Source organism: Zalophus californianus, chromosome 14 (assembly GCF_009762305.2).
Source record: "Zalophus californianus isolate mZalCal1 chromosome 14, mZalCal1.pri.v2, whole genome shotgun sequence".
Lineage (NCBI taxonomy): Eukaryota > Metazoa > Chordata > Mammalia > Carnivora > Otariidae > Zalophus > Zalophus californianus.
Window position 1 is genome coordinate 83456322 of NC_045608.1, and position 25259 is coordinate 83481580.

The 25259-nt window shown below is 33.5% G+C and overlaps 1 protein-coding gene across 1 annotated transcript in view; it reads right to left on the reverse strand.

Annotated features, from left to right (window-relative positions):
- The window catches only part of CDH19 (cadherin 19), a 105193-nt gene that overhangs the window by 34770 nt on the left and 45164 nt on the right, over positions 1–25259 (reverse strand). The window contains exons 4-9 of the mRNA XM_027576791.2: positions 23781–23900; positions 21658–21822; positions 14621–14802; positions 13817–14070; positions 9347–9468; positions 867–988 (exon numbers count right to left, since the gene is read on the reverse strand). Coding sequence (XP_027432592.1) covers positions 867–988; positions 9347–9468; positions 13817–14070; positions 14621–14802; positions 21658–21822; positions 23781–23900 — 965 coding nt within the window. The remainder of the gene's footprint in view (positions 1–866; positions 989–9346; positions 9469–13816; positions 14071–14620; positions 14803–21657; positions 21823–23780; positions 23901–25259) is intronic.

Genomic DNA, 25259 nt, shown 5'->3' on the forward strand with positions numbered 1-25259 from the left:
AATGATACCTAAGAAAAATTTTATTGTACTGGACCTGAAAACAAAGAACAATCTACTTTAAGCTTTACATTTTACAGATGAAAAAAGTGAGCTCCACAAAAGAAAATGTATGAAATAAATTGTGAAGTAAAAATAAATGAAGAAGGAAAGAAAGAAAGAAAGAAAGAAAGAAAGAAAGAAAGAAAGAAAGAAAGAAAGAAAGAAAGAAAGAAAAGAAAGAAAGAAAGAAAGAAAGAAAGGAAGGAAGGAAGGAAGGAAGGAAGGAAGGAAGGAAGGAAGGAAGGAAGGAAGGAAGGAGGGAAGGAATGAAGGAAGAAAGGGAAAAATTAATTGTGAAGTAATGGTGATGTGTTTCAAAATAAGTCTGCTCTCTATTCTTTACATATCTAGTAATTCAATTGACATTAGGTTTCTTTTATGTTGATATGTCTGATACAGTAGTTATAAGCTATAGAAAAAATTCCAGCTCATTCTCTTCATGTTTATGTTTATATATTATGTTTCTCTGTGCCATGATGAATGAAAAATAAAAATTAAGTGAGATGTGTTTACTTATTCTATTGAATTACCAAAAAAAGAACTTTTCTTTATTGTACTGGGAAAGTATAAAAGATTTACTAAGAATACCCAGTGTTAGCAGATGTTTCAAACATTTGAGGAATTTGAAAGTGGAAAGCTTGAAGCTTACATTTTATTTTTTAAAAAAGAAATTTAAATTATACAGAATTCACAACATAAAAGCAGTAATTGATACAGTTAAGAGAAGCTTATTTTTATCATTTCAAAATGAGAGGAATGGTAGCAAAAGTTATTATATATAATATATGGCAATGTTTAGACATTAGCAATTTATTGCAGGTCCTTACCTGACCAGAGCCTGCATTTTCACAAACATATGTGTCATAGTATTCAGAGAACTCGGGAGCATGATCATTAACATTAAGAACAAGCACATACACAGGAACTGCAGAAATCTGTTGCACATTGTCTGCAAATTGAATAAACAGAATGAAAATAAAGAATGTTAATGCTGTCTTTAGGGGGGACAATTAAAAGGTCATGAAAATTGCATTAAGACTGGGTGGCATATTTCTATTTTCCTTGAATAAAAGCTACCTGAGTATAGAATCTCTATATCAATCATATATTTATCAAGAGTACAGCCTAGGAAAATTGTTCTCAACACATTCAACTCAGCCAATACTTATCAAGTGCCTTTCCCTTGCTATAGACTACAGATAGAGCTGATGAGGAAAAATAATGAAAAAGATGGTCAGTTTCAGGGATACCTTTCTAAAATCCATCAACTGCTGGATATATGTATATTAATGCATTTAATTCATTTAATAATGAATTATTATCCTCTTTAACTTTGCTGATAAAAACATTGCGAATTTAGTTCCACAAATTACAGATAAATGGCTGGTCTAAGGTTATAGCTGAAGTAGAAAGGGCAGTTTAAGAAGCCAGCAATAAGTGCTCTTAATGATGACGTTGTTCAGTACAATTTTTAAAAATAAAAACAAAGAATAAGGATCTAAATAAATTTTAAAATAAACAAATCTAGGTAAAGTTTTATGTATACATTTTAGTTGGGAGGATTTTCTTGTGAGCCAAGAAATACAGAAACTAGGAAGAAATGGGAAGGTATTTTAAAATGCTGCTCTCCACACCCCCCCAAAAAAAAACAAAGTAAAAAAAGCCACAACAAGAAGACACCAGTGATCTGGAAAAACGTTTGCATCAGAAGATGAAATTTTAATAGCTCTAATTTACAAATTCTGACAGTTGATATGAAAAAAACAATTTGGGGAAATAATCACAAACTAGAAATTCACGGATGAGAAAATTCAAATGATCAATGCCAGTTTTTCAACCTTGTCACTATTGATATTTTGGACTAGATAATTCTTTTTGTTTCAAGAGGCTCTCCCATGCATTGTAGGATGCTTAGCAGCATCCCTAACTTCTAGTAACTAAATGCCAATAGCATTCCCCACACAGGTTGTGATCATCAAAATTGGCTTCAGACATTGTCAAAGGTATTAGGAGGCAAAACTGCCCACATCTGAAACATGCTGCTCTATCAGAATATTCACAAACACTCTGGCTCACCACAAGTGCAGATAATGATGACTTACTCTGTGGGTTCTGTGTTAAATATGAAAAACAGAGAGTGATAGTGGAGTACTGAGAAAGAGTAGGGATGTAAACCTTTTCTGGAACCTTATCTGGTAGTAGATGGTAAGAGATAAGCTAGACATATCTTTGACCCCGTAATTCCATTGGGAAACCTACGCTGCAGTCCAAGGCTCTAGTATATGCAAAGAGTATGTGTCCAATTTACTTATTCTAGAATTTTTTTCATCTCAAATAAATGAAAATAACCCAAACGCATATCAAAAGGGAACTGAGAAATAAATTACAACCACACTATGATATTGTGTGTGCTTATTAAAAATGAATGAGCTAATGTAATAAACATATGAATATGGTGAGCTTTAAAAAATAGATTTTAATCTTGATCCTCAATTTGACAAAACCGCTTAACTACTGTTAAGTTGCCCCGCAAAATGTAAAAGATAATAGTAACTAACCTTATAAGAGCTGTTATAAAGATTAAATTAATTAAAACATATAAAGCATTTATAAGATTACTTAGGGTATATATAAGCAATAAATATTAAATATTATTATTTTATTTATCTATTAATCAGCAGTATTAATACACATGGCATTCTGCGAAATGATAAAAAAGCAAGTTGCCTCATAATATACTGTGTATTTGCATATCATTATTTTAAATGTTTTCTTTTTAATTCAAAAAATGGTGTGGGAAGGTACATACAATTAGAGTGAGGAGAGGAAGGTTTCTTTGTTGTTTTAATGTCTTTATAATATCCTGTTCTTTTTTTTTTTTAAAGATTTTATTTATTTATTTGAGAGAGAGAGAATGAGCGAGAACACGAGAGGGAAGAGGGTCAGAGGGAGAAGCAGACTCCCCGCCGAGCAGGGAGCCCGATGCGGGACTCGATCCCGGGACTCCAGGATCATGACCCGAGCCGAAGGCAGTCGCTTAACCAACTGAGCCACCCAGGCACCCTATAATATCCTGTTCTTATGTTATTGCAAAAGCATTATATTTGCAATTGTAATTTGTATGGGCAAATACATTTTAAAAAAGGCTTAATTATCTCTGTTGAAAATAAGGGAAAAGATTTTCCCTCTTTCCTCTTCTTAAAGCATTTACTTTAGGAAACTTGTAATTTAAGTTCTCTCTCTATTTTTTTAATGTATGTAAACCTTTTAAAAACTGAATAAATGTCAACTTCACAACCCAGGCTTGTCTTTCTCAAGTACTGGGAGCCAACTCTTTGAAATATAATTATCAAGGAAAATGACACTCCTTTCTCCCAGTTTCTGTTGGAGGATAGGAGCTTTGTTTCAGCAAAGGCTTTGACCAAAATTCAAAACTACTTCTTGTCATAAAGATCTGAAAAATTTAGTTTTCCTTTGGATAAAGTCAGTTAGCAAAAACAGAGTGAACTATGTGTGACACATGGTATTAAGTCTCCCTACTTGAAGGCTAGCACTTGGTTATCCTGAGAACATGATGCTTGATTTTATAATAGGGTGAAATTTCTTTCTGACTTGGAAATCTCAACAGATTCCTGTAATGCACATCAAATTCTGTTTGAATGCTTTTCAATTATAAAACTGTTTCCTCTCTATTCCACTATTATGGAGTTGTTTTCTGGGGTGGGAGGAGCCTGTTTCTAATTGTTTGGATACCGCATTAATAAGAAATTGGCACATACAAATATTTTCTCCAAAATTGTTCTAAAATGAGTTTAATGATGTGGAAAAGAAAAAATCCCATGGTGATAGGTATTAAAGAGGGTACATTCTGCATGGAGCACTGGGTGTTGGATGGAAACAATGAATCATGGAACACTACATCAAAAACTAATGATATAATGTATGGTGATTAACATAACATAATAAAATTAAATTAAAGAAAAAAAGTGAATCCTTAAAAAAAAAAAAGAAAGATCATGGTAATTACAGAACTCCTGGCATGCCATTTATGTTGCCATTCACCGTGATGGATGTACGTTAAGCTGTCGATTCCAAAATATATAACGAATATTTAAAAAAAAAATCCCAGAGAGAGAAAAAGTACATGAAAATTGGTTACTTAGTGTTAAAAAAGTTTCTTCTAAACAATTTTTCTTAAAAAAGTTAAAAAATTTCAAAAAATGTTCGCAGTGATGACTTAAATATACAATAACTTTGTGGCTTTCTGAAAATGTTTATCTAATTATATTTTATTTTGGAATTTCATTCCCCATACTGTAACTTTTCAGCTTTATAATAAAAATAATAGCAGGAATTTCATCTCTTTTATCTAAAAGTATTATTTTTAATTCCAAGAAAACTGATGTAAAATGCCAGGAGCAGAACAGCATGAACTGTATAATTCCTGTACTTGATAACATTTCTAATCACTTATTTCTGAAACAGTGATTAACTTCTAAGTATTAAATTCTGTGAAAATAAATATATTCAGTTTATTTTCAGTTTGCCTTTCACAGGCATTTACAAGTTTGTTTTCCTTGACTGCATTTTTAATCTTTTATTTATAAATTATTATTGTTGTTATTATTTTAAAGATTTATTTATTTATTTGAGAGAGAGTGAGAGTGTGCACATGTGAGCGTGGGCCGGGGGGGAGGTGGCAGAGGGAGTGAGAGAGAGAGAATCTCCAGAAGACTCCCTGCTGAATGAGGAGCCCCCTGCTGGGCTGGACCCCAGGACCCTGAGATCATAACTTGAGCAGAAATCAAGAGTCAGATGTTTCACCAACTGAGCCACCCAGGCATCCCTATAAATTATTTGTTTTATTATAATACTCTATAATCCACAAAATTTTAAGTTTAAAAATTTACTAAATTGATACTTTTTGCATCAAGTGACCAACTTCAATGTTGACCTAATCACATTTTATGAAATTCTGTATCTAAGATTACATATCTATTAAACCTCTTGTTTTATTCTATTTTGTCCCTTGAATTCACTTTGAAACCTTATTTACTTGATTTTCCTCAAAAGAATTAAAATGTTTTCAAGTCCACTAATTTGTTGTTTTTATTTTTATTTTTTTTAAGATTTATTATTTATTTCAGAAGGAGAAGGAGAGAGCATGCATGAGCAGGGGGAGGGAGAGGATTCTCAAGCTGACTTCCCTGCTGAGTGTGGAGCCTGTGGGGCTCGATCCCAGGATCCTGAGATCTTGACCTGAGCCAAAACTTGGAGGCAGATGCTCAACTGACTATGCCACCCAGGTGACCCTAATTTATTGTTTTCAAATGTTTACATGTGTTTTATTTTGCTATCTTCAAATATAAAATAATTATTATACTATAAATATATTCTGGCTTTCATGTTTCAAGAGAAAATTTATTTTAAAAAATGTCTTTTTTAAAGATTTTTATTTATTACAGAGAGAGAGAGAGCATGTGCATGCACATGCACATGCATGCACATATGTGTGGGGAGGGGAGAGACAGAGGGAGAGAATCTTCAAGCAGACTCCCCACTGAATGTGAGTCCTAGTCAGGGCTCAATCCCATGACCTATGAGATTATGACCTGAGCCAAAATCACAAGTCAGATGCCTAACCGACTGAGCCACCCAGTCGCCCCCCCCCAAAAAAAAACATGCTATTAACATATTTTTGCACAATAGGACACTGTTCTTCAAAATCTATTCAAAAAAGTAATCGTCTCCTAAACTGTCACCTGCCACACATGCTTTCATCAACAAATAAACATGGATAAAGCAATAGCAACAGAATGTGATGAGCACACCTCAGAGCACAGTCAGAACATGTATCAGAGCAGAATTTAGCTAACATACTTACAGAGATTATCAGTTGTTTGGCTCTGAGGAGGTCATACAGCATGAACTGATTTAAACATTACGTTTGAGTTACTAATTGAAATACCTTTGTAATTAAACTTTACTTTTAAAGAGAAAAATAGAAAAATGAAACTTGGTTAAGATTATTGTGCATATAGTTAAATCAGAAAACACCAAAAGCAAGTATCATTTCTCACATTCTCAGTAAGTAACAGTGTGGCATAGTGTGGCATAGGATTAAGACAGGCTTTGGAATCAGATACAATTGTGATCAATCCCTGGCTTCATCATTTAGGAGCTGGGCAAATAAACTGCATAAGTGTCACATTCATCTTCTCTGAAACAGAAATAACGTTTGCTTCAAATCTGTATTAAGAGCTATAAAAATGCTACTAACTGTAGAATTTTACACATATAGGCATATATATACTTTTATAATCATACACATATTTATATGCAATAAAATAATCTATTTAATAAAATATAATTCCTGAAAACTCACCAATACTCACAACACCTTGCAAAATATGTATTTTATAAACAAATATCTAAAAATCAAAGAAGTGACAAAGCTAGAATTTTTTTTCCCCTGTGAATCACAAATGGTATCCAGTTTTTATTGTCATTATTGTATTTTTATTTTCCTCAATAGATACACCATTATAATATCTATGGTCTTTAGTGCAAACCTATGTAATAAGTAATATTGTAAACTACGAATTGAAACAGTTCTATTGCCTGAATACTATATGCTCCCACACCCACTCACATATATAAGTACATTACAGAGAACATTTGAAGCCACCGTTTTCCTTGATAAGGTGAAATCTATAGATCAACTGGGAGCAATAGTTTAGAAAGATCTCAAGTCTCATCTGATTATTTCTGTTGTGCTGGTCACTGATTCTTTGGGTATCACCTCTGAACACAGTATGTAGTGAGATAATTAAAATGATTAAATAATATACTTTGTAGTATATATGCAAATATGCATACATATGTTGAATTAATAATTTTTTGGGACAGCTATCTTGCAACCCAGAGATTTGTGTGACTGCTCTTATTTCATTTTGTGATTCTACAATTTACTTCCACTGTCTTAAAAAAGGGCGGGGTCAACACAAAAATACTTCAAACAATGTCTCTTTAGAGATCTTCATGACAACATTTTGATAAAAGTAATTATGTAATTAATGGGATTCAGGTATAATTGGCTTATCTTATAAACTTTTCATACCAATCACTCATTCATCCTTTTTTTCTATTCATTCATAAAATATTAAAATGTTTTTTTGTCTCAGAATATACATAATACATTTTCAAGATTCTGCTTTCTAATTACTCATATTGCAATCTAATTTAACAAAAAGTAAATGATATATTCTTACAAAAATTCCACCAAAAGCTTATTTTATATACAAAAAAAAATTATTGTAGGGCGCCTGGGTGGCTCAGTTGGTTAAGCGACTGCCTTCGGCTCAGGTCATGATCCTGGAGTCCCGGGATCGAGTCCCGTATCGGGCTCCCTGCTCAGCAGGGAGTCTGCTTCTCCCTCTGACCCTCTTCCCTCTCGTGCTCTCTATCTCTCATTCTCTCTCTCTCAAATAAATAAATAAAATCTTTAAAAAAATTATTGTATATAAAATAAGCTTACAGTTTATATACATTTGTTAAAACATGCTCTTGTAAAAGCTAAAACACCATTTTATAGAGAAACACATTTTTCAAAGATACCCACCCTCCCCTTGAACTGATTTGAATGCTTTTTCTCAACAGTTTTGTAAATAGTGATATTATAAATAATTTGTTCTCAGAAAACCCAACAAATAAAAGCTTCTTGCTTTTAGAATAAGCATCTTTGTGTTTTCTGACACCAAGAGCCTTGACATTTCTTCTGTTGCAGCAGACATTTGCTCCTAGGTCTTTGTTGTTAAGTTAAATGGAAACTTCAAAACCCAGACTCAGTCCTCCTGCAGTGTTTCCATAGAGCTATTCAATGTATGACAAAAAAAAATATGCAAGGGATCCTTTCCACTCCACCATATCCCCAGCCACTGCTCAATATGTAATCAATAAGATATATGTTTAAAGGTTTAAAAAAAAGTCAGAAAAGTAAACAAGATTATTAAAATTTATGCAAAATCAGTTATAAAGGATGCATTCTAGAACATTTCATATTCACAAATTTAATTATTTACTGAACTATAATAAACTTATCAGTTAAATAAAGGGGATGATCTTGATAATCTTTTATATTGTGTTATATCTATTCCTTTGAGCTTAAATTAGTTAATATGGTTGACTTAATACCAAATTAACTGATAATTTTGAAGACACTATCCAAGTAGTAAATTAGGATGATTTTATCTACTTTTTACACCCGGAAAATGGAATCATCTGCCTATCTCTGAGCCAAAGGCAGACAATTAATGACTGAGCTACCCAGGCGCCCCTCATCTGCCTATCTCTGGAAACAAAAACCAAAACCAGAAAATAAAAAACAAAAATAAAAACACACAACAACAATAACTGGTCCCCACTGATTACTGAAGATGCGACTATTAGCACAGCTTCCACTATATGCTTAATTTGAAAATGTCTGACTGTTTGTAATGCACCAGTGAATGCTGTTGAATCCTTCATATTCTTTCCCATAGCTTCATTGAAATATGATTATTTTTAAGTGCCTAAAGTTTCAAAAGGCTGTGTTGAAGTGCTACCCTGTCCCTAATGTCCAAGAGTATAGAACTTTTGTTCCAGAAATAGAACGAGGCACAGGCATTCTGTGTTTTATTTCTAGAATAGTCCCCTCGTGAACTAATACAGTCAGTCTAAACTGATTATGGTTAAATGGTATGATATTACTAGTCAATTTTAAATTACTTTAAATTTAAAATTTTAATTCTCACTCATTAGGTTTACTACTCCTTGGATAGTAGTAAAAGAATGTATAACATTAATTAAACATTTCTCTAAATTAAAAAAATTTCTCTAAGGGAAAGATTCCTATGAAATAAGTATGATAACTTCTTTCCACCTATATGTATTTTTTTAAGGGTCAATTTTTTGGGGGGGATAATGTATATAAGACTTTCTTTTTTCATTAAACTCATAACTTAAAAGAGAACCCATAGAAAATATATATTAAATATTTCTCAGAAAACCTTTCAAAATTTATATTCAGTTTGTCATAATAAAAAATCTTAAAGTATTTAGTGGTAAGTATATAAATAAACTATAATAGGAATGAACAGACATTAGTAATCTAAAATAATAAAATAAAATACACATATATGAATTGACACATATATAATTTGACTCCAATTCCAACAAATTTTAAGCTAGCTTCTGCCCCTACAATTGGAGATTATTGAATGGTTTAAATATGTGCTGAACCAATGTGTGATCCTAAATGAGTACTTACATTTTTCTGTGGCTATAATACTTAGGTTGTACCAAGCACTAATCTCTCGATCAAGAGGGTTAGTTGTGATGATTGTGCCATTGTCATCAATACTGAACACTTTGCTTCTGGTCATAGAATACCTGCACCAAAAAAAAAAAAAAAAAAAAAAGTATCCCTTAATTTTATTATTTTGTCTGTGTAACTGTGATATATAAAACCTTTTTGAGGCAATTAGACAAATTAAATGCATGCTCCATATAAGCAAATGTAATGCTGAACAATTTTTAGAAAGGTGCATGCATATATTTAAGATTCAACTCAGTGAGGATTAAAAAGAAAAAAACTACACTAAAATGGTCTCAGATTTAAATTGATGTATCCTAAATCTAAACACATGTAATTTATTCTCAATCCCAAAAGAAAATTTTAATAAGTGAATGATTTAGCTAAAAAGAAATGGCAAAACGTCATTTGCAAAATTAAGTGAAGTACAAATAAATAGCGGTAAAAATTATTGCTTGTTAACCTTTTTTTACCTTTGAAGCAACACAAAGCATATCCTCACCCTAAACTGCTGAGTCTCTTTCCTACACCATATAGATGTTTGCTAAATGTGTATTATAATTACCTGATTGCTGACAGATGAGAAATATTTGGTTTTGTTTGTTTAAAGAAAATGCTTGGATAATATTTAATAAAAATGAGATGTGTGTGTGTATATAGATCCCCCAAAAGTAATGATAGTAGATGGAATATGCTGTTAGAGCATGCATGGAGAAGCCAGATAATAAAATTCCCTCATGCAAAAGCCTGAAAACTGATCTAAAACTCCACAATGAAAGGAGCCTTTGAAGTACTCAGCATGTCTTATCCACTTGCGAATGATTAATAGTAAAAATTAAAGAAGAGTAATAACTTGGGTTCAATGATGACTTCTCATTGCATGTATATTCCTGAAGACTTTGATGAGACATCAATGAGGTTTGCCATAATTATGTGGCAGGAGATGAGAATATTTTAATCTTGAATTGACAGGTCTCTAAAAATATCACACTGATTTGTAGACTGGTGTTCAGGGGAGAATTAAAATAGAAATTACAGAGACTTAAGCTTCAGAGGAATTTGGTTTTAACTCCACCCCATTTTAAAACTTTATAAGCAATTTACTGACATCCAAAAATGGTCACATTACCTACTTAAGAGATTTGTTGACAAGGGGGAACAGTAGTTTAACAGTTACTATTTTGTATTAAACATCTAGAATATCCTGTTTCTATAATAAGCCATTCCAAATAAAACCAATCAAACGTTTGACATAATTTTCAAATAAAAGTTTTTAAAAATCATGACCTTGTGTCATCAGTAACTAGGAAAGATGTGTGCTATACATTTTAGAAAGAGCTTGAGCTAAAAAGCTTAAAATGTGAAGTTTTGATGTTTGGTTCATTTTGGAATTCCTTTTTATGGAACTCTTCATTCCTACAAAAATGCTGAATGAATACCATGTGACTGTGCACTGTTTTCCCATTGCCAACAGCTCTTGCCTGAATGATAAACAAATGGTTCTTCCATGCATGCTCCTCCAGATGCCTGTGCCTCTTGTTCTTAATCCTCACATGCCTCTACAAAGGTATTATTCCCACTTTACAGACAAAGCAACTGAGACACATAAGACCCAACCCCCATATACAAAAGCTGGACTTTTCCAAGTAGGCTGCAGATCCACTGGGTGTTTCAAGGATTTTTAAGCGCTTTCATTAGAATACAGATGAAAGATGTTTAAAGACAGCCTCTTCCACAGGAGAACACTCCTGACATTCCCGAATACCCACAAAGCTCTTCCTGTTTCTCACACACATGACTACTCAGGTTATTTATCTTTTTATGTGAATGTTGGTAGGTTCCTTGAAGGACTTTCAAGGAATTGGTCTGAATTCATGGGCTTCGAGTCATTCATAGTATTTCACTATACTATTGTTTAATGTCTATGGGATCAAGAGTTATGTTCACTTTTTTCATTTTTGGTAATGTTAATTTTTGTCCATTCTTCTCCCACCCCCCGGTTGTCTTGCTGAAGACTGATCAATTTCAGGTCTAATTATTGCATTCTTTCTTCATACCTGCACCCTCATTTTTCTTAAACATTTACCACAAAACTTATAATTCATTTCAAGGCATATTTTCTTATGCTTTTCTGCACTTAACAATGACAACAACGGCACGAACAATTTGTTAAGCCAGTTTATCTCACCCAAGACTTGCTGAAACATACTGGGAATCTCCATACTTCAGAGAAATACCAGGTAATTCTTACATGCAAGGAAAAACTAAATAATATGAGTTATTTGAATTATGTATAATGTAATTTGTTTACTATGTGCAAATTTCTTTCCCCTAAACAGAGAATACCCCGAGAGTAAAATAGAATACCCTTTAATTTCCTTTGGTTTCCATATTTCTTGCCATGTAGTGAGTATTAAGGAAGATATATCACATTAAAACTCAAATTGAAATCATTTAGCATTTGATTTCAAATATGTTTTGGATCTTTGGCTTCCAAACAAACAAACAAACAAACAAAAATGGAGGGGGCGTACCTACTGAAATGTGTTCAAGGGGCTATTTTCATCCTAACAAACATGACAAGCAGTCTTATATAAAAGGCACCTCTAAATGAAACAATGTCCATAAAAGACATTTAAAAAAGTATTCTTTTGTTAGGTACTAACAAAAAATTTTAAGTAATTAATTTCAGTATAAAGGTAAAAATTATTAGCTAAAATATTCTTGGTAGAAAATAAAGTAACCATCAATAGTGATACTATAAAACACATAACCCCTGTTAACATTTGGTGTGGTTGATTTATTTGACTCAAAGATAGGTAATATTTTTACCGGTAGTAAATATACAACTCTAGTGATTCTGTATTATTTTCAAATCATGCCATGTTTTAAGCTATGTTCATAAGCATCATTGTCAAGCATTTATCATCTATTGTCTTAATTACACTATGATTAGATATTTAAATTGTTTCCAACACTTTATTATTATAAATAATAATATAATAAACATCTTAATCCTTAAAGCATTTTTTTAGAATTATGTATTCTTTAGTATTCTCAGAAGAACAATACACAGTTGAATATATATACCAATTTAAAAAATCTAAATAATTCATTTCTGGGTTATAATTATAATTTTATATATATATATACACATATATATATAAAATACCACACATATGCTTACATTAATTGCTAAAAGTACTATTACTAAATAAGAACTATATCTACATATTAGAAGGCAGTGTTTTATGATTAGGAATTACACTGGAAAAGTGGGATCATTCCTCTGTCTCAAAAATTTAAAGAAGCTTCTTTGTATCGTAACCCCTCCAAAGTGCAAAGCAGTAGCCGCATCTTTTTTTTTTTAAAGATTTTATTTATTTATTTATTTGAGAGATCGAGAATGAGAGAGAGAGAGAGAGAGAGCACATGAGATGGGGGAGGGTCAGAGGGAGAAGCCGACTCCCCGCTGAGCAGGGAGCCTGATGCGGACTGGATCCCAGGACTCCAGGATCATGACCTGAGCCGAAGGCAGTTGCTTAACCAACTGAGCCACCCAGGCGCCCACATCTTTTTTTTTTTTTTAAGATATTTATTTATTTATTTGACAGAGAGAGACACAGCGAGACACGGAACACAAGCAGGGGGAGTGAGAGAGGGAGAAGCAGGCTTCCCGCTGAGCAGGGAGCCCGATGCGGGGCTCGATCCCAGGACTCTGGGATCATGACCTGAGCCGAAGGCAGGCACTTAAAGACTGAGCCAGCCAGGCACCCAAGTAGCCAGCATCTTAATAAATACATGGAAGTTTGTAAAATTCTCGGAACTGTGAATTGTGGAGAACCGATGAGTAAGGGAAGGTGGTGGAAGGAAACGTAGCAGGTTTTTATGTCTAACCAGGTCTACAAATATTGAAAAAAAATGAAAATATAGTACCTGAAAATAACAGACTAGATTAATAGATGATAAGCATTGTTTAATTGCAATACAGAAACTTATTTCTAACCGACTGAATTTATTTCATTTTTACTACTACTACTACTACTAAGTGGTATCCTGGGAAAGCTTTCTCAATTTTTGAATATTAAGTAGTATTTAAATGGAGCACATTTTGGTCAGCTTTGCTTCTGACTTGGCATAATCAACCGTTTCTTTTTCCCTCACTACTTATGCCAAATTAGTAGAGTGGATTTCATTGAATTTTGGTTGGTGATTGCCTATTTCTTTTACAACTGCAATTGCTTATTTCACTACAACTTTATCAATAGTGAGCTCCCTGTTTTAACTGGTTTAAATTGTTGCAAATTTAATAAGTACCATATAGAGGAATACAGATTTATCTTTATTACATTTCTATGAAATTTTATTTTCAGGCTAATTTGTATTCACTCATTTATTAATATGAAGCTGGCCTCCCAAACATACCTGATAGGAGATTTCCTCTGATCTGGATCTATGGCGGAGACCATGCCTACAAATGATCCATGTGGGCTTTCTTCAAAGATTTCAAATAGGTAATATGGGAGGAGGAAAACAGGAGGTTCATCTTCATCTTCCACCTGGACCCTAATGAAAGTGGTGGAAGCTTCAACATGGTATTCCATGAGCTTCTCATCAACATGGCGGTTTTTAACATTTGCTCTAACACGATATTGGTTCTGGTGCTCAAAATCCACTTTCTACAAAGAAATACAGTGTATAGAAGAAGAAATGGCTTCAGTAACCCAAGGCACTATTTAGAAAAAAAAATTGGGGTTATTAAGTCTCAGTTGCTTTTTAGTCAGATTTCGCTTCTTATGTACTTGGTTTGATCCCTCTAATATTATCAGTAAGCAGCTGCATAGCAAATCCCTGTAAGTGTTTTGTTATTTATGTCTGTTATAAAATGTTTTGGAATAGTAACTATATATTTTTAGGATTAAAATTATACTTGTCTGGGCATAAATATCCTATGGAATTGAGAATTATTTTTTTTTATTTAATATCTTTCCAAAACGTTTATCCTCTAAAAATCTTTAAAAGCATAATAAAATAAAAACTGTTCTACAAGTAATTTGAGACTCTGTAATAACTCTGTCTCATCTCTAAGTTCCTTTGCTCCCTAAATCATAAATCACAGGTTCTCATTTCAATTACTTAATGAAGCAATAACTGGCTACACAAAATAATTATATGTATTTCTGATTTGTTTGTATTCTTCTGAAAAGTAAATATTGAAAATATATCAACCTTTTTTAATATAACTATTCCTTCTTGTGTCTCATTATTGGTAATTATGTCAAATGTTTGTGAATCATCTTCAATGCTGTAATCCATTTCTGCATTCTCTCCAATGTCATTATCATATGCCATGATTTTTCCTATTGAAGTCCCAGCAGGTGCAGATTCAGAAACAGTCAAGCGGTATAAACCTTTAAAAACAAAATTCAAGATATTTCACACAAATAATAAACATAAGAAATTTCCAATTTTAGCCCCCTATTTTTGTGGACTATGGGAAAACCCATACTCTCACTTTCTACCAGTTACTTTTTCTAAATCACTATCTATCTATCTATCTATCTATCTATCTATCTATCTATCATCTATCACTTCTTTATTTTTGTGATCTGTATTTTGTATTTCCCTTATATCCTAGTTGAGCAAGGGAAGGTGAGGGAAGGAAACGTAGCAGGTTTTTATTAATGTCTCTCAAATATAACTTAGGGAGTCTTAGCACCAGTACATATAATTTCCAAATTTCTAATCATATGTATACTTTGTTGATATTTTTGAATTTTTTATTATATCATTTAACCACCTCAAATAAACTTGATAAAAATAGTTTTCAATTTCACTTAAGCATTCTCTGATATCTAAAGTTACTCGTAAATGTAAGTGTGGATTAGAGATGGGAGAGAATAAAGCAAACAAGTGCGCTCTAAGTGTGATAGTTTGATTTTTAGATTCCGAGCCTGAGTGCATTGGCCATAGTAGAAATGAGGGGGGGAAAAAAAGTGGATCCACAGGAGTTAGTGAATGGATGAAGTAGGAAAACCATGAGCTTCTCAGATGACCCCATTGTTTTGGTCACGTGAAAACAATGGCAGTTGTATTTGAAATACACAGATGTAAGTAAAAATAATCGAGCTTTGTTTCCTTTATTTTTCAGAAGTAACTTGCATAAAACTGATAAAGAGTTAGCTATTCGTAAATTATTTGTGGTTTATGTTAAAACGGAGGAAATAATCATATATATCAATATTCTAAAGAATGAAATTGGGGGCCTGGATGGCTCATTTAGTTAAGCGTTTGAATTCGGCTCAGGTCCTGATTTTAGGGTCCTGGGATTGAGCCCCACCTTGAGTCCCATGTCTGGCTACCTGCTCAGCGAGGAGACTGCTTCTCCCTCTGCCTCTGCCCCTCCCCACGCTCATGGTCTCTCTCTCTCTCTCTCTCAGATAAATTAAATCTTTAAAAGAAAAAGTGAAACTTTGTGGAATTTTAAAAAAGCACAAATAAAATTTTTCCTTAAAGAGATTATTGATAGAATATGGCAAGTCACTGCACAGATTGCCTTGTGAGATGTCCTCACTTTTTTTTAACATGGGAGAAATGTTACTTAAAAGTTGCTAATATTTTTACTATTTTCAGGAAGTAACAGCTTAACTCTGCTACAAAGTGGTTTTTTGTTTGTTTGTTTTTGTTTTTTCATTGTGGGAAAATGCATACTTGAGAAAATAGAATTTCAGGAAGTGGGAAGAACAAGCCAAAAGGCCACAAAACCAGCGGCTGAAGTTTTCCAGTGACAGAGAGTAGGTCAATTGCCTGGTGTTGGTTTGTCCATGAACAAGGAGTAGAATGCTAGTACATGATCTCCTAGAGGTAATGGAACAGGACTGGATGATGGCAAATTATTTAGGACAATGGAGGTTATATTAAGGCCTGTGACTTTTTCTCTGAGTGACGTGGTAAGACATTTAAGTGATATGATCTGACCTGCATTACAACAAGATCACTAAAGTTGTGTTGGAAGTTGATCAGAGAAGAACAAAAGCAGAGAGACTAGATGGGAGCCTCTGGTAATAATGGAGACAAATTAAGAGGGTAGCATGATCCCAGGTTGCAAATAAAATTGGTGAGAAATGTTCAGATTATGGGTATTTTTAAAAGGTAGAGCCAACAGTACCTGCAGAGGACTGAATTTTGGATGAGAGAAAGAACAGAGGGGAAGCTGACTTCAAAATCTTTAAACATAGTAAGTTTCTATTATCAGAAGAGATTGTGTGTGTGTGTGTGTGTGTGTGTGTGTGTGTACTCACAGAATACTGAAAACCAGGGACTAGCAGGAATTGTGCAGAACTGATCATCGATTCAGTCTGAGTTAGAAATTAGAATTGGCCTAGATTTGACCCAGTGTAATCCAAGTTGGATTGTTTGAATTGAACTGAATTTGAACTGAATGGGTGAGATTATGCCCTAAGCAACGTGAAGGCTGGATTTCGTAGTCTTTGAAATGGGAAAAGCTGTAAAAAGAAGAGGTTTGGAGGAGGAGGCAGGCATGATCAGGAGCTCAAATATATGTCAAGTTTAAATGTATATAACATGTAAATGAAGATATTGAGTAGACAGTTGGATATCCACATGCGGGGTTCACTGGAGAGGCTCATACTGGGGGTATATATCTGGGAGTTGTCAGCATAGAGGTGGCGTTTAAAGTCTTGTGGCCAGATGAGGACATCAAGGAGTGAATGCAAAAGGAAGAGAAATGAGGTCCTAAGGTTGATAGCAGAAATACACCAAAGTTTACAGCATGTAGAGGTGAAGACAAAGCAAGGAAGGCGATTAAAAAGTGACCAGTGACATAGACAATAAAGTACACGAGAATGGAGTAATCCTGTCAAATCCTGCTGAAAAATCACACTATATTAGGACTGAGAATCATACTATATTAGGACTGAGATTTAGTTGCACACAGATTGATAGAATTGACTAGATCCGTTTGGTCAAGTAGCGTGGATGAAACTTAACTGGAGTGGGCTCCAAAGAGTTTAAAAGACAGTAAATAGGTTGATGAGTTTGACAACACTTTAAAAATTCTTTTCTCTAAAAGAAAAGAAAATGAGGCATGGTTAGCTAGATATGGAAGTGGAGTCAATAATGTATATTTATTTTATTTTGTTTTTAAGATGAAAACAACCACCACATGTTTTGAATGTTAATAGTCATTAACAGGCAGCATGGATACCCTCTACTGAGAGGTGAGGGGAGGTTGTACTTATCAGAGGAGATATGTATTAAATATATAAGATGAGAGGAGGGTAATGGGGTTACAATAAGGGAAAGCAGTTTGAACAAGAGTAAGGAGGTCAGCAGGCTTCTGTTCTGGAAGAATAGTCAATATACATATTTTCACATGATTATGGTGTGGGATGGAAATAGAGAAAACTATTTTAAAGAGTGAGGAAACTTTACGGTGCTAGAATCATGTTCACCCACACTCAAATTTGAAAGTAGTAATGCTATCATCTTACATGAGGGGTCTGGATAACTATAAGAATTTTAGAAAGTATTTTAAATATTCTAACTTATTCAGATATATATCAATGTATACATATGTATACATTGTTATTTATAATTACAGATTGTTTATCAATGTTCATAGACATATAGTTATATATTATATGCACACATTGTTCTATAATTATATATGCACACTGAAGTATATATATATATATGTATATATATAAAACAATGCTGAAGTTGAGAAAAATGAAAAGAAATAAGGATGGCAGCAGAAGCTTCAAGGACATTTTTGTCTCAACAAACATTCCTTGGGGGTACTGCCTTCATGAGTTCTCAACTTATTATTTCACCTTCATCTGAATAAAACATAGTTTATTCAATATATTCACCTGCTATTTTTCTACGTTTAGTATATGGCAGTAATTTTATGAAGTCCTGGGTATTTCAGATTTAATTACACATCACCTTCTTGTCGTTAGGACACACACTTTGTAGAGATAATACATTTTATAACATGAAGATGAAGGTCACAAACTGCTGCCTTGTTGCCTAAATTCCATCCAAAGAGGAGCTGTTTCATTGACTCATAAAGAAATGAGGACACGTGGCTCAAATTGTACAAAGCTGCAATGATGTAGGATGAATAAGTTTAAAAATTTTGTGTAAAGCTTGGTGACTATAGTTAATAATACTATATTGTATAATGGGAATTTACTGAGAGAACATCTCAGGTGCTCTCACCATACCCACACACCCACACAAGGCAACAATGTGAGGAGATGGATATGTTAATTAGTTTGACTGTAGTAATGATTCTGCTATGTATATGATATCAAAACATCATGCTGTATACCTTAAATATATACCATTTTTATTTTTTAAAAAATGGCCACATTAACCTGAAAAATTTAAAATTTGACAATAGCACAGAAATAAACATCCAGATTTCCAATATTTCTTGAAAAGTCAGAAGCTCTGATAACTCTGGGCCTGCCACAAATTAGCTGAACTGAATCCCATCTGCATCATTTAGGGGTGTGTGTGTGTGTGTGTGTGTGTGTGTGTGTGTGTGTGTGTGTGAAAGAGAGAGAGAGATCTACTTTTCTCTTTGATACATACTTATATATTCCTCCTATCATGATAATTGCTCACGATTTCTAAAATTGCTTCTAAATGTATTTCTGTAGCTAAGGCAGAATCCTCTGAGGGGGGAGGTGAATCCTAAGAAAAAAAATAATTTCTCTTAAGAATTTCACAAGAAATTCCTTCTGAAGCACACCAAGTGATTTAACTTGTATTTATAACTCAAATTATCAGAGCAGTTGGGGCCTATTCATGCTACAAAAGTAAAAGATACGCACACATATATGGTCAGTTAATTTATGATAAAGGAGCCAAAAATATGCAATAGGAAAATGTCAGTTTCTTTTTTTTATAAAGATTTTATTTATTTATCTGACAGAGAGAGACACATTGAGAGAGGGAACATAAGCAGGGGGAGTGGAAGAGGGAGAAGCAGGCTTCCCGCTGAGCAAGGAGCCCAATGTGGGGTTTGATCCCAGGACCCTCGGATCATGACCTGAGCTAAAGCCAGAGGCTTAACGACTGAGCCACCCAGGTGCCCCAAAATGTCAGTTTCTTTAATAAAAGGTGTTGAAAAAATTGGACAACCAAATGCAAAAGAATGCAACAGAGCCATTGTCTTAACCATACACAAAAATTAACTAAAAATGGATTAGGGGGGCGCCTGGGTGGCTCAGTTGGTTAAGCGACTGCCTTCGGCTCAGGTCATGATCCTGGAGTCCCGGGATCGAGTCCCACATCGGGCTCCCTGCTCAGCGGGGAGTCTGCTTCTCCCTCTGACCCTCTTCCCTCTCGTGCTCTCTCTCATTCTCTCTCTCTCAAATAAATAAATAAAAAATCTTTAAAAAAATAAAAAATAAAAATGGATTAAAGACTTGAACTAAGACCTGAAACCATAAAACTCTTAGAAGAAAACACAGGCAGTTAGCTCCTTGACCTAGGTCTTGGTGATGTTTTTTTTTAATCTGACACCAAAAACAAAAGCAACAAAAGAAAAAATGAGTGGACCATATCAAACTAAAAAGCTTCTTCACAGCAAAGGAAACTATCAAAAGGATGAAAAGGCAACTTACTGAATGGGAGGAAATATTTGTTAATCATATATCTGATAAGGGACTAATAACCAAAATATATAGGAACTCATAGAACTCAATATCAAATAATAATAATAATAATGGGCAGAAGATCTGAATAGATATTTTTCCAAAGAAGGCATACAGATGGCTAACAGGTACATGAGACAATGCTCTATATCATTAATCATCAGGGAAATGTGAATCAAAACCACAATGAAATATTACCTCACACCTGTTGGAATGGCTATTATTCAAATACCAGAAATAACAAGTGTTGGTGAGAACGTGTAGAAAAGGGAACCCTTGTGTACTGTAAGTGGGAATGTAAATTGGGGCAGCCACTACAGAGAGCAGTATGGTGTTTTTTTGAAAAATTAAATGTAAAACTACCTTATGGTCCAGCAATTGCACTTCTGGGTATCCATCCAAAGAAAATGAAAACACCTATTAAAAAAGATATCTGCACTCCCATGTTCATTGCATTATTATTTACAATAGCCAAAATACGGAAACAACCTAACTGTCCATCAGTGGATGAATGGATAAAGAAATTATAATACACACACACACACACACACACACACACACACATTACTTGGCCATAAAAAAGAATGAAATCTTGTCATTTGCAAGAACATGGATGGACCTCAAGGGCATTAGGCTAAGTGAAATAAGTCAAAAAAGACAAAGACTATATGGTCTCTCTTATATGTGAAATATTATATATATATATTTTCATATATATATATCATAGGTGAATACAGAAATAGGTGAATTGTGTTTATTTCTGTTTTTGGTTTTAATATATTGAATAAAAATAAAATTAAAATTAAAAAATAAAATATTATCATTTCAAACCATTACTGTGGTAAGTAGAAAAATGAATCCCCAAAATATGTGTTCTAATTCCCCAGAACCTATGAACATATTACACAAAGTGGCAAAAGGGAATTAAGGTTGCAGGTGGAATTCATATTGCTAATTAGCTGATCTTGAGAGGCGGAGATTTTCTTGGTTCATCCAAGTGGGCCTGGTCTAATCACATCAGTCCTTAAAAGTGAAGAGGCAAAAGTGTGGGTCAGAGAGATGACAGTGTCTGTAGGATCCGACCCCTTTTGCTATGTTTCAGGTACTTGAGTTATATCCAAGAATCAGAGAGACACCTTAAGGAGCTAATAGTGTCCTTCAGCTGACAGCCATCAAGGAAACAGAGACCTTAATCCTACAAACACAAAGAACTGAATTTTGCCAACAATCAAATCCAAAGAAATGGATTCTCCCCTGGATCCTTGGGAAGGGAACACAGCCCTGCAGACACCTTGAACTTAAGCTGGTGACACCTGTAACGGATTTCATTAAGATAATAATTTAAGACATGAAGTTTGTGGAAATTATTAGAGAAGCAATTAAAAGAAAACACATTACTCTTTCACTTGTATTTGACTTTTCACACTAATAAAAATTATCACACAGAATAATTAAAAATTATTTTATATAATTCTAATGCTGTTGCAGTGCTTTAGATGTAAACGCTAACACCTGCTTATATTTGATATACGTATAATTACGTCATAATGAAAATTCAAGATGTTTTCTACTTACGTTCCTTAAATATAGGTTTATTGTCGTTCACATCAGAAAGTTTAATTAATACACTTGTTGTTCCAGACAGTGCCCCAGGCAGACCAATCATATCTTTGGCTTGAATAATTACCCAATACTCATCTTGCAGTTCTCTATCCATTTTAGAAGATATTCTTATGACTCCTTTAAAAATGTAATAAAACTTCAATTATTATTTCATTATTAACCACGGTATCCTAGTTAATTTCTTAAGAATTCAATCATGTATGTGGTATATATACACAATGGAATATTATGCAGCCATCAAAAGGAATGAGATCTTGCCATTTGCAACGACGTGGATGGAACTGGAGGGTGTTATGCTGAGTGAAATAAGTCAATCAGAGAAAGACATGTATCACATGACCTCACTGATATGAGGAATTCTTAATCTCAGGAAACAAACTGAGTGTTACTGGAGTGGTGGGGGGTGGGAGGGAGGGGGTGGCTGGGTGATAGACATTGGGGAGGGTATGTGCTACGGTGAGCGCTGTGAATTGTGCAAGACTGTTGAATCACAGATCTGTACTTCTGAAACAAATAACGCAACATATTTTAAGAAAAAAAAAAGAAGAAGATAACAGGAGAGGAAGAAAAGGGGAGTATGTCAGAGGGGGAGACGAACCATGAGAGATGATGGACTCTGAAAAACAAACTGAGGGTTCTAGAGGGGAGGGGGGTAGGGGGATGGGTTAGCCTGGTGATGGGTATTGAGGAGGGCACGTTCTGCATGGAGCACTGGGTGTTATGAGCAAACAATGAATCATGGAACACTGCACCAAAAAACTAATGATGTAATATATGGTGATTAACATAACAATAAAAAATTAAAAAAAAAAGAATTCAATCATGTAATCATTCTTTTGACACATTTTAAACCACTATAATGTGCTAGACACTGCCCTGAAGAAAAAATAATAATAATAATAAACACCAACTCTGCCTGGAGTTTAGAATAGTCACCAAATACTAAGAACACTAGTAGACCCTTAATAAAATAACTACGTTAATAAAATCTGCAGGTAGAAAACAGGGATATCTTATTTTTACCTCAAATCATTTTCTGCTGTCTTCTCTAACATAATATTAGTGTGTTACAATTAACTTTTCCCTTAAATTTGAAAGAAGTTAATTATGAATAAATGTATAAATTACAACAACAAATTTATGTAAAAAAATATTGTGTACCTGTGATGTTAAAGTCTATTTTAAGTCATTATTTGTGAAGAAAGGTTTGTTTTTGACTGACAGTTATTCATAATCTACGAATAGAGATAAATATATACTCAGATTTTCAAACTCATGATGGACCATAATAAATGTAATAAATATCAACTTTCTATAAAATTACTTAGTGAAAAAGTAATTATAACTGATAAGAAGAAAACCAGGAAAAATTTCAGGTGGTGCATAGGACAAGGGGATGCTGGCCTAAAGATTTTGGGAACATTAACACAAAAAAGGGAATGGCCAGTCCTCAAATATGTCTGGGGAAAAGTGTACATTAAAAAATTGTGAGACCTCTAAAAACAAAAAAGGATAAATTGGACCATATTGTGACAGCATTTTAATTTGGACTAAAGTATTTTACAAGTATAATCTTTTATATAAATCACTATAGAAAACAGTGAATGTATTAAACAGATACTGGAAGTATCTCCCAATGTTTGACTCTGGAGAACTGGGTATGAAGTTGTATCTCATGTGGTTTTAGTTTGCATTTCCATGATGACTACTGAGGTTAATCATTTTTAATATGTTTGCAGGCTTTTTGTATATCAAATTTTAGTCAATTGTTTTAAATGTCTTTCAGCATATTTTTAAATTGGGTTTTCCTTTTCCTATTGATTTGTTGTAATCTTTACATATGTTTTATACCTTACACACAAATGATTTGTGGTATAGATTTGGAAAATTCGATTTCTGAAAGTTAGAAAAATCAGCTAAAAGACTAAAAAGAATTAAATGTTTAAAAGTACAACCAATTTATTTATTGAAACATCAGGTCTACTGTACAACATGTTTATAAGCAGAAGATTTTTGCTCTGACATTTGCCTACTTAGAATCCTGTTGAATTGCACTTTATTTCATTCAGAAATACCTGTTGTTGGCTCAATAGAGAAATATGGTTGGCCTTGTAGTAAACTGTACAGGAGACGAGCATTATTGCCACTTGAAGGATCATCAGCATCATTTGCTGTCACTTGGATGACTAATGTTCCTGAAGAAAATATAAATAGTAACAAGAAATTAAGACTGTGGTATTATTGAACAATGTGGTATTACTGAGCAATGCATTCAGTTCTATACAGCATTATTTCTTTAGCAAGCAAGATGATGATATACAATGAAAGATGAACCTCCCTTATTCAGAATAATAAAAGTAATACCATTCTGTATAAAAAAGAGAATATAGTCTCATGCAACATAGCCCTAATTCCTATATGCAATGTAGAATTTTAAACATGTAGATCTGTGCCATAATGAATTATAACTATTAAACGATCCATTACAAGATCCATTCAGGATCTTTCAAAGGTGTATTATTAGTGGAAGAATGAAAAGGGAATTGGAAGCAGTTTACTTTAAAAATCATATTGTGACCTGTAACTCAAAAAAGTCACAGAATGTTGATAAAATATTAATAAAAATTATTGAAATGTGCTTGAGTTAGTATCAAGTTGAGGAAGTGCACAATTATCTTCCCTATTTAATTCCCTTCTATAAAATACTTACTTTGAAGAATTCTTTTTTTTAAAGTACAAAGCAAAATCTACTAGATATTGATAGTGTTCTCATTAAAATTCAGTAACAATCAATAAAACACAATGTAAGTATTTGTACATTTAAACTCCATTCTTAAATCAAACATATTTCTTAAAAATATTGAGCTTTTTAATCATCTTTATGTAAACATAGAATAGCATTATGGGTGTTGTTGGAAATCTGCATTTATTGAAACATTATGTTCTGTGTGAATAAGATGGCAACATGAACAACACAGAATCAAATAGCTTATGTGATTTCCTTCACAACTAGCATCATTACTATTTTCATTACAACCTAATTTTATAAACTGAAACACTCTAAGAGGAAGCCCTTCTATTCTTCTGCAATAAAATTGTTGAAACTTTTACCTTCGCCCTCAAATGTATGTAGTATTTTCTCTTTTGTCTTAGTATTTTGTTAGTTACTTAACACTTGTTGTATACTATACAAGCACACAAAATGTAAACACCTTAGTTTCAAGTGTTTTACAACACATTTGTGTTGTGACAACATGGATGGACCTTAAGGGCAGTATGCTAAGCCAGATAAGGCAAACAGAGAAAGACAAAGATATCACTTATATGTGAAATCTAGAAAAGCTGAGCTCACAGAAACAGAGGGTAAATTGCTACTTAACAGGGGTTTAGGGTGGGAGAATTGAGTAAATGTTGATCAAAGCCTAGAAAACTGCAGTCAGAAAATGAGTAAGTTCTGAAGAGCTAATGCACAGCATGGTAATTACAGTCAACAATATTATATTGTATATTTCAAAGTTGCTAAGAGACTTGATCTTAATGGTCTCCCCCTCCAC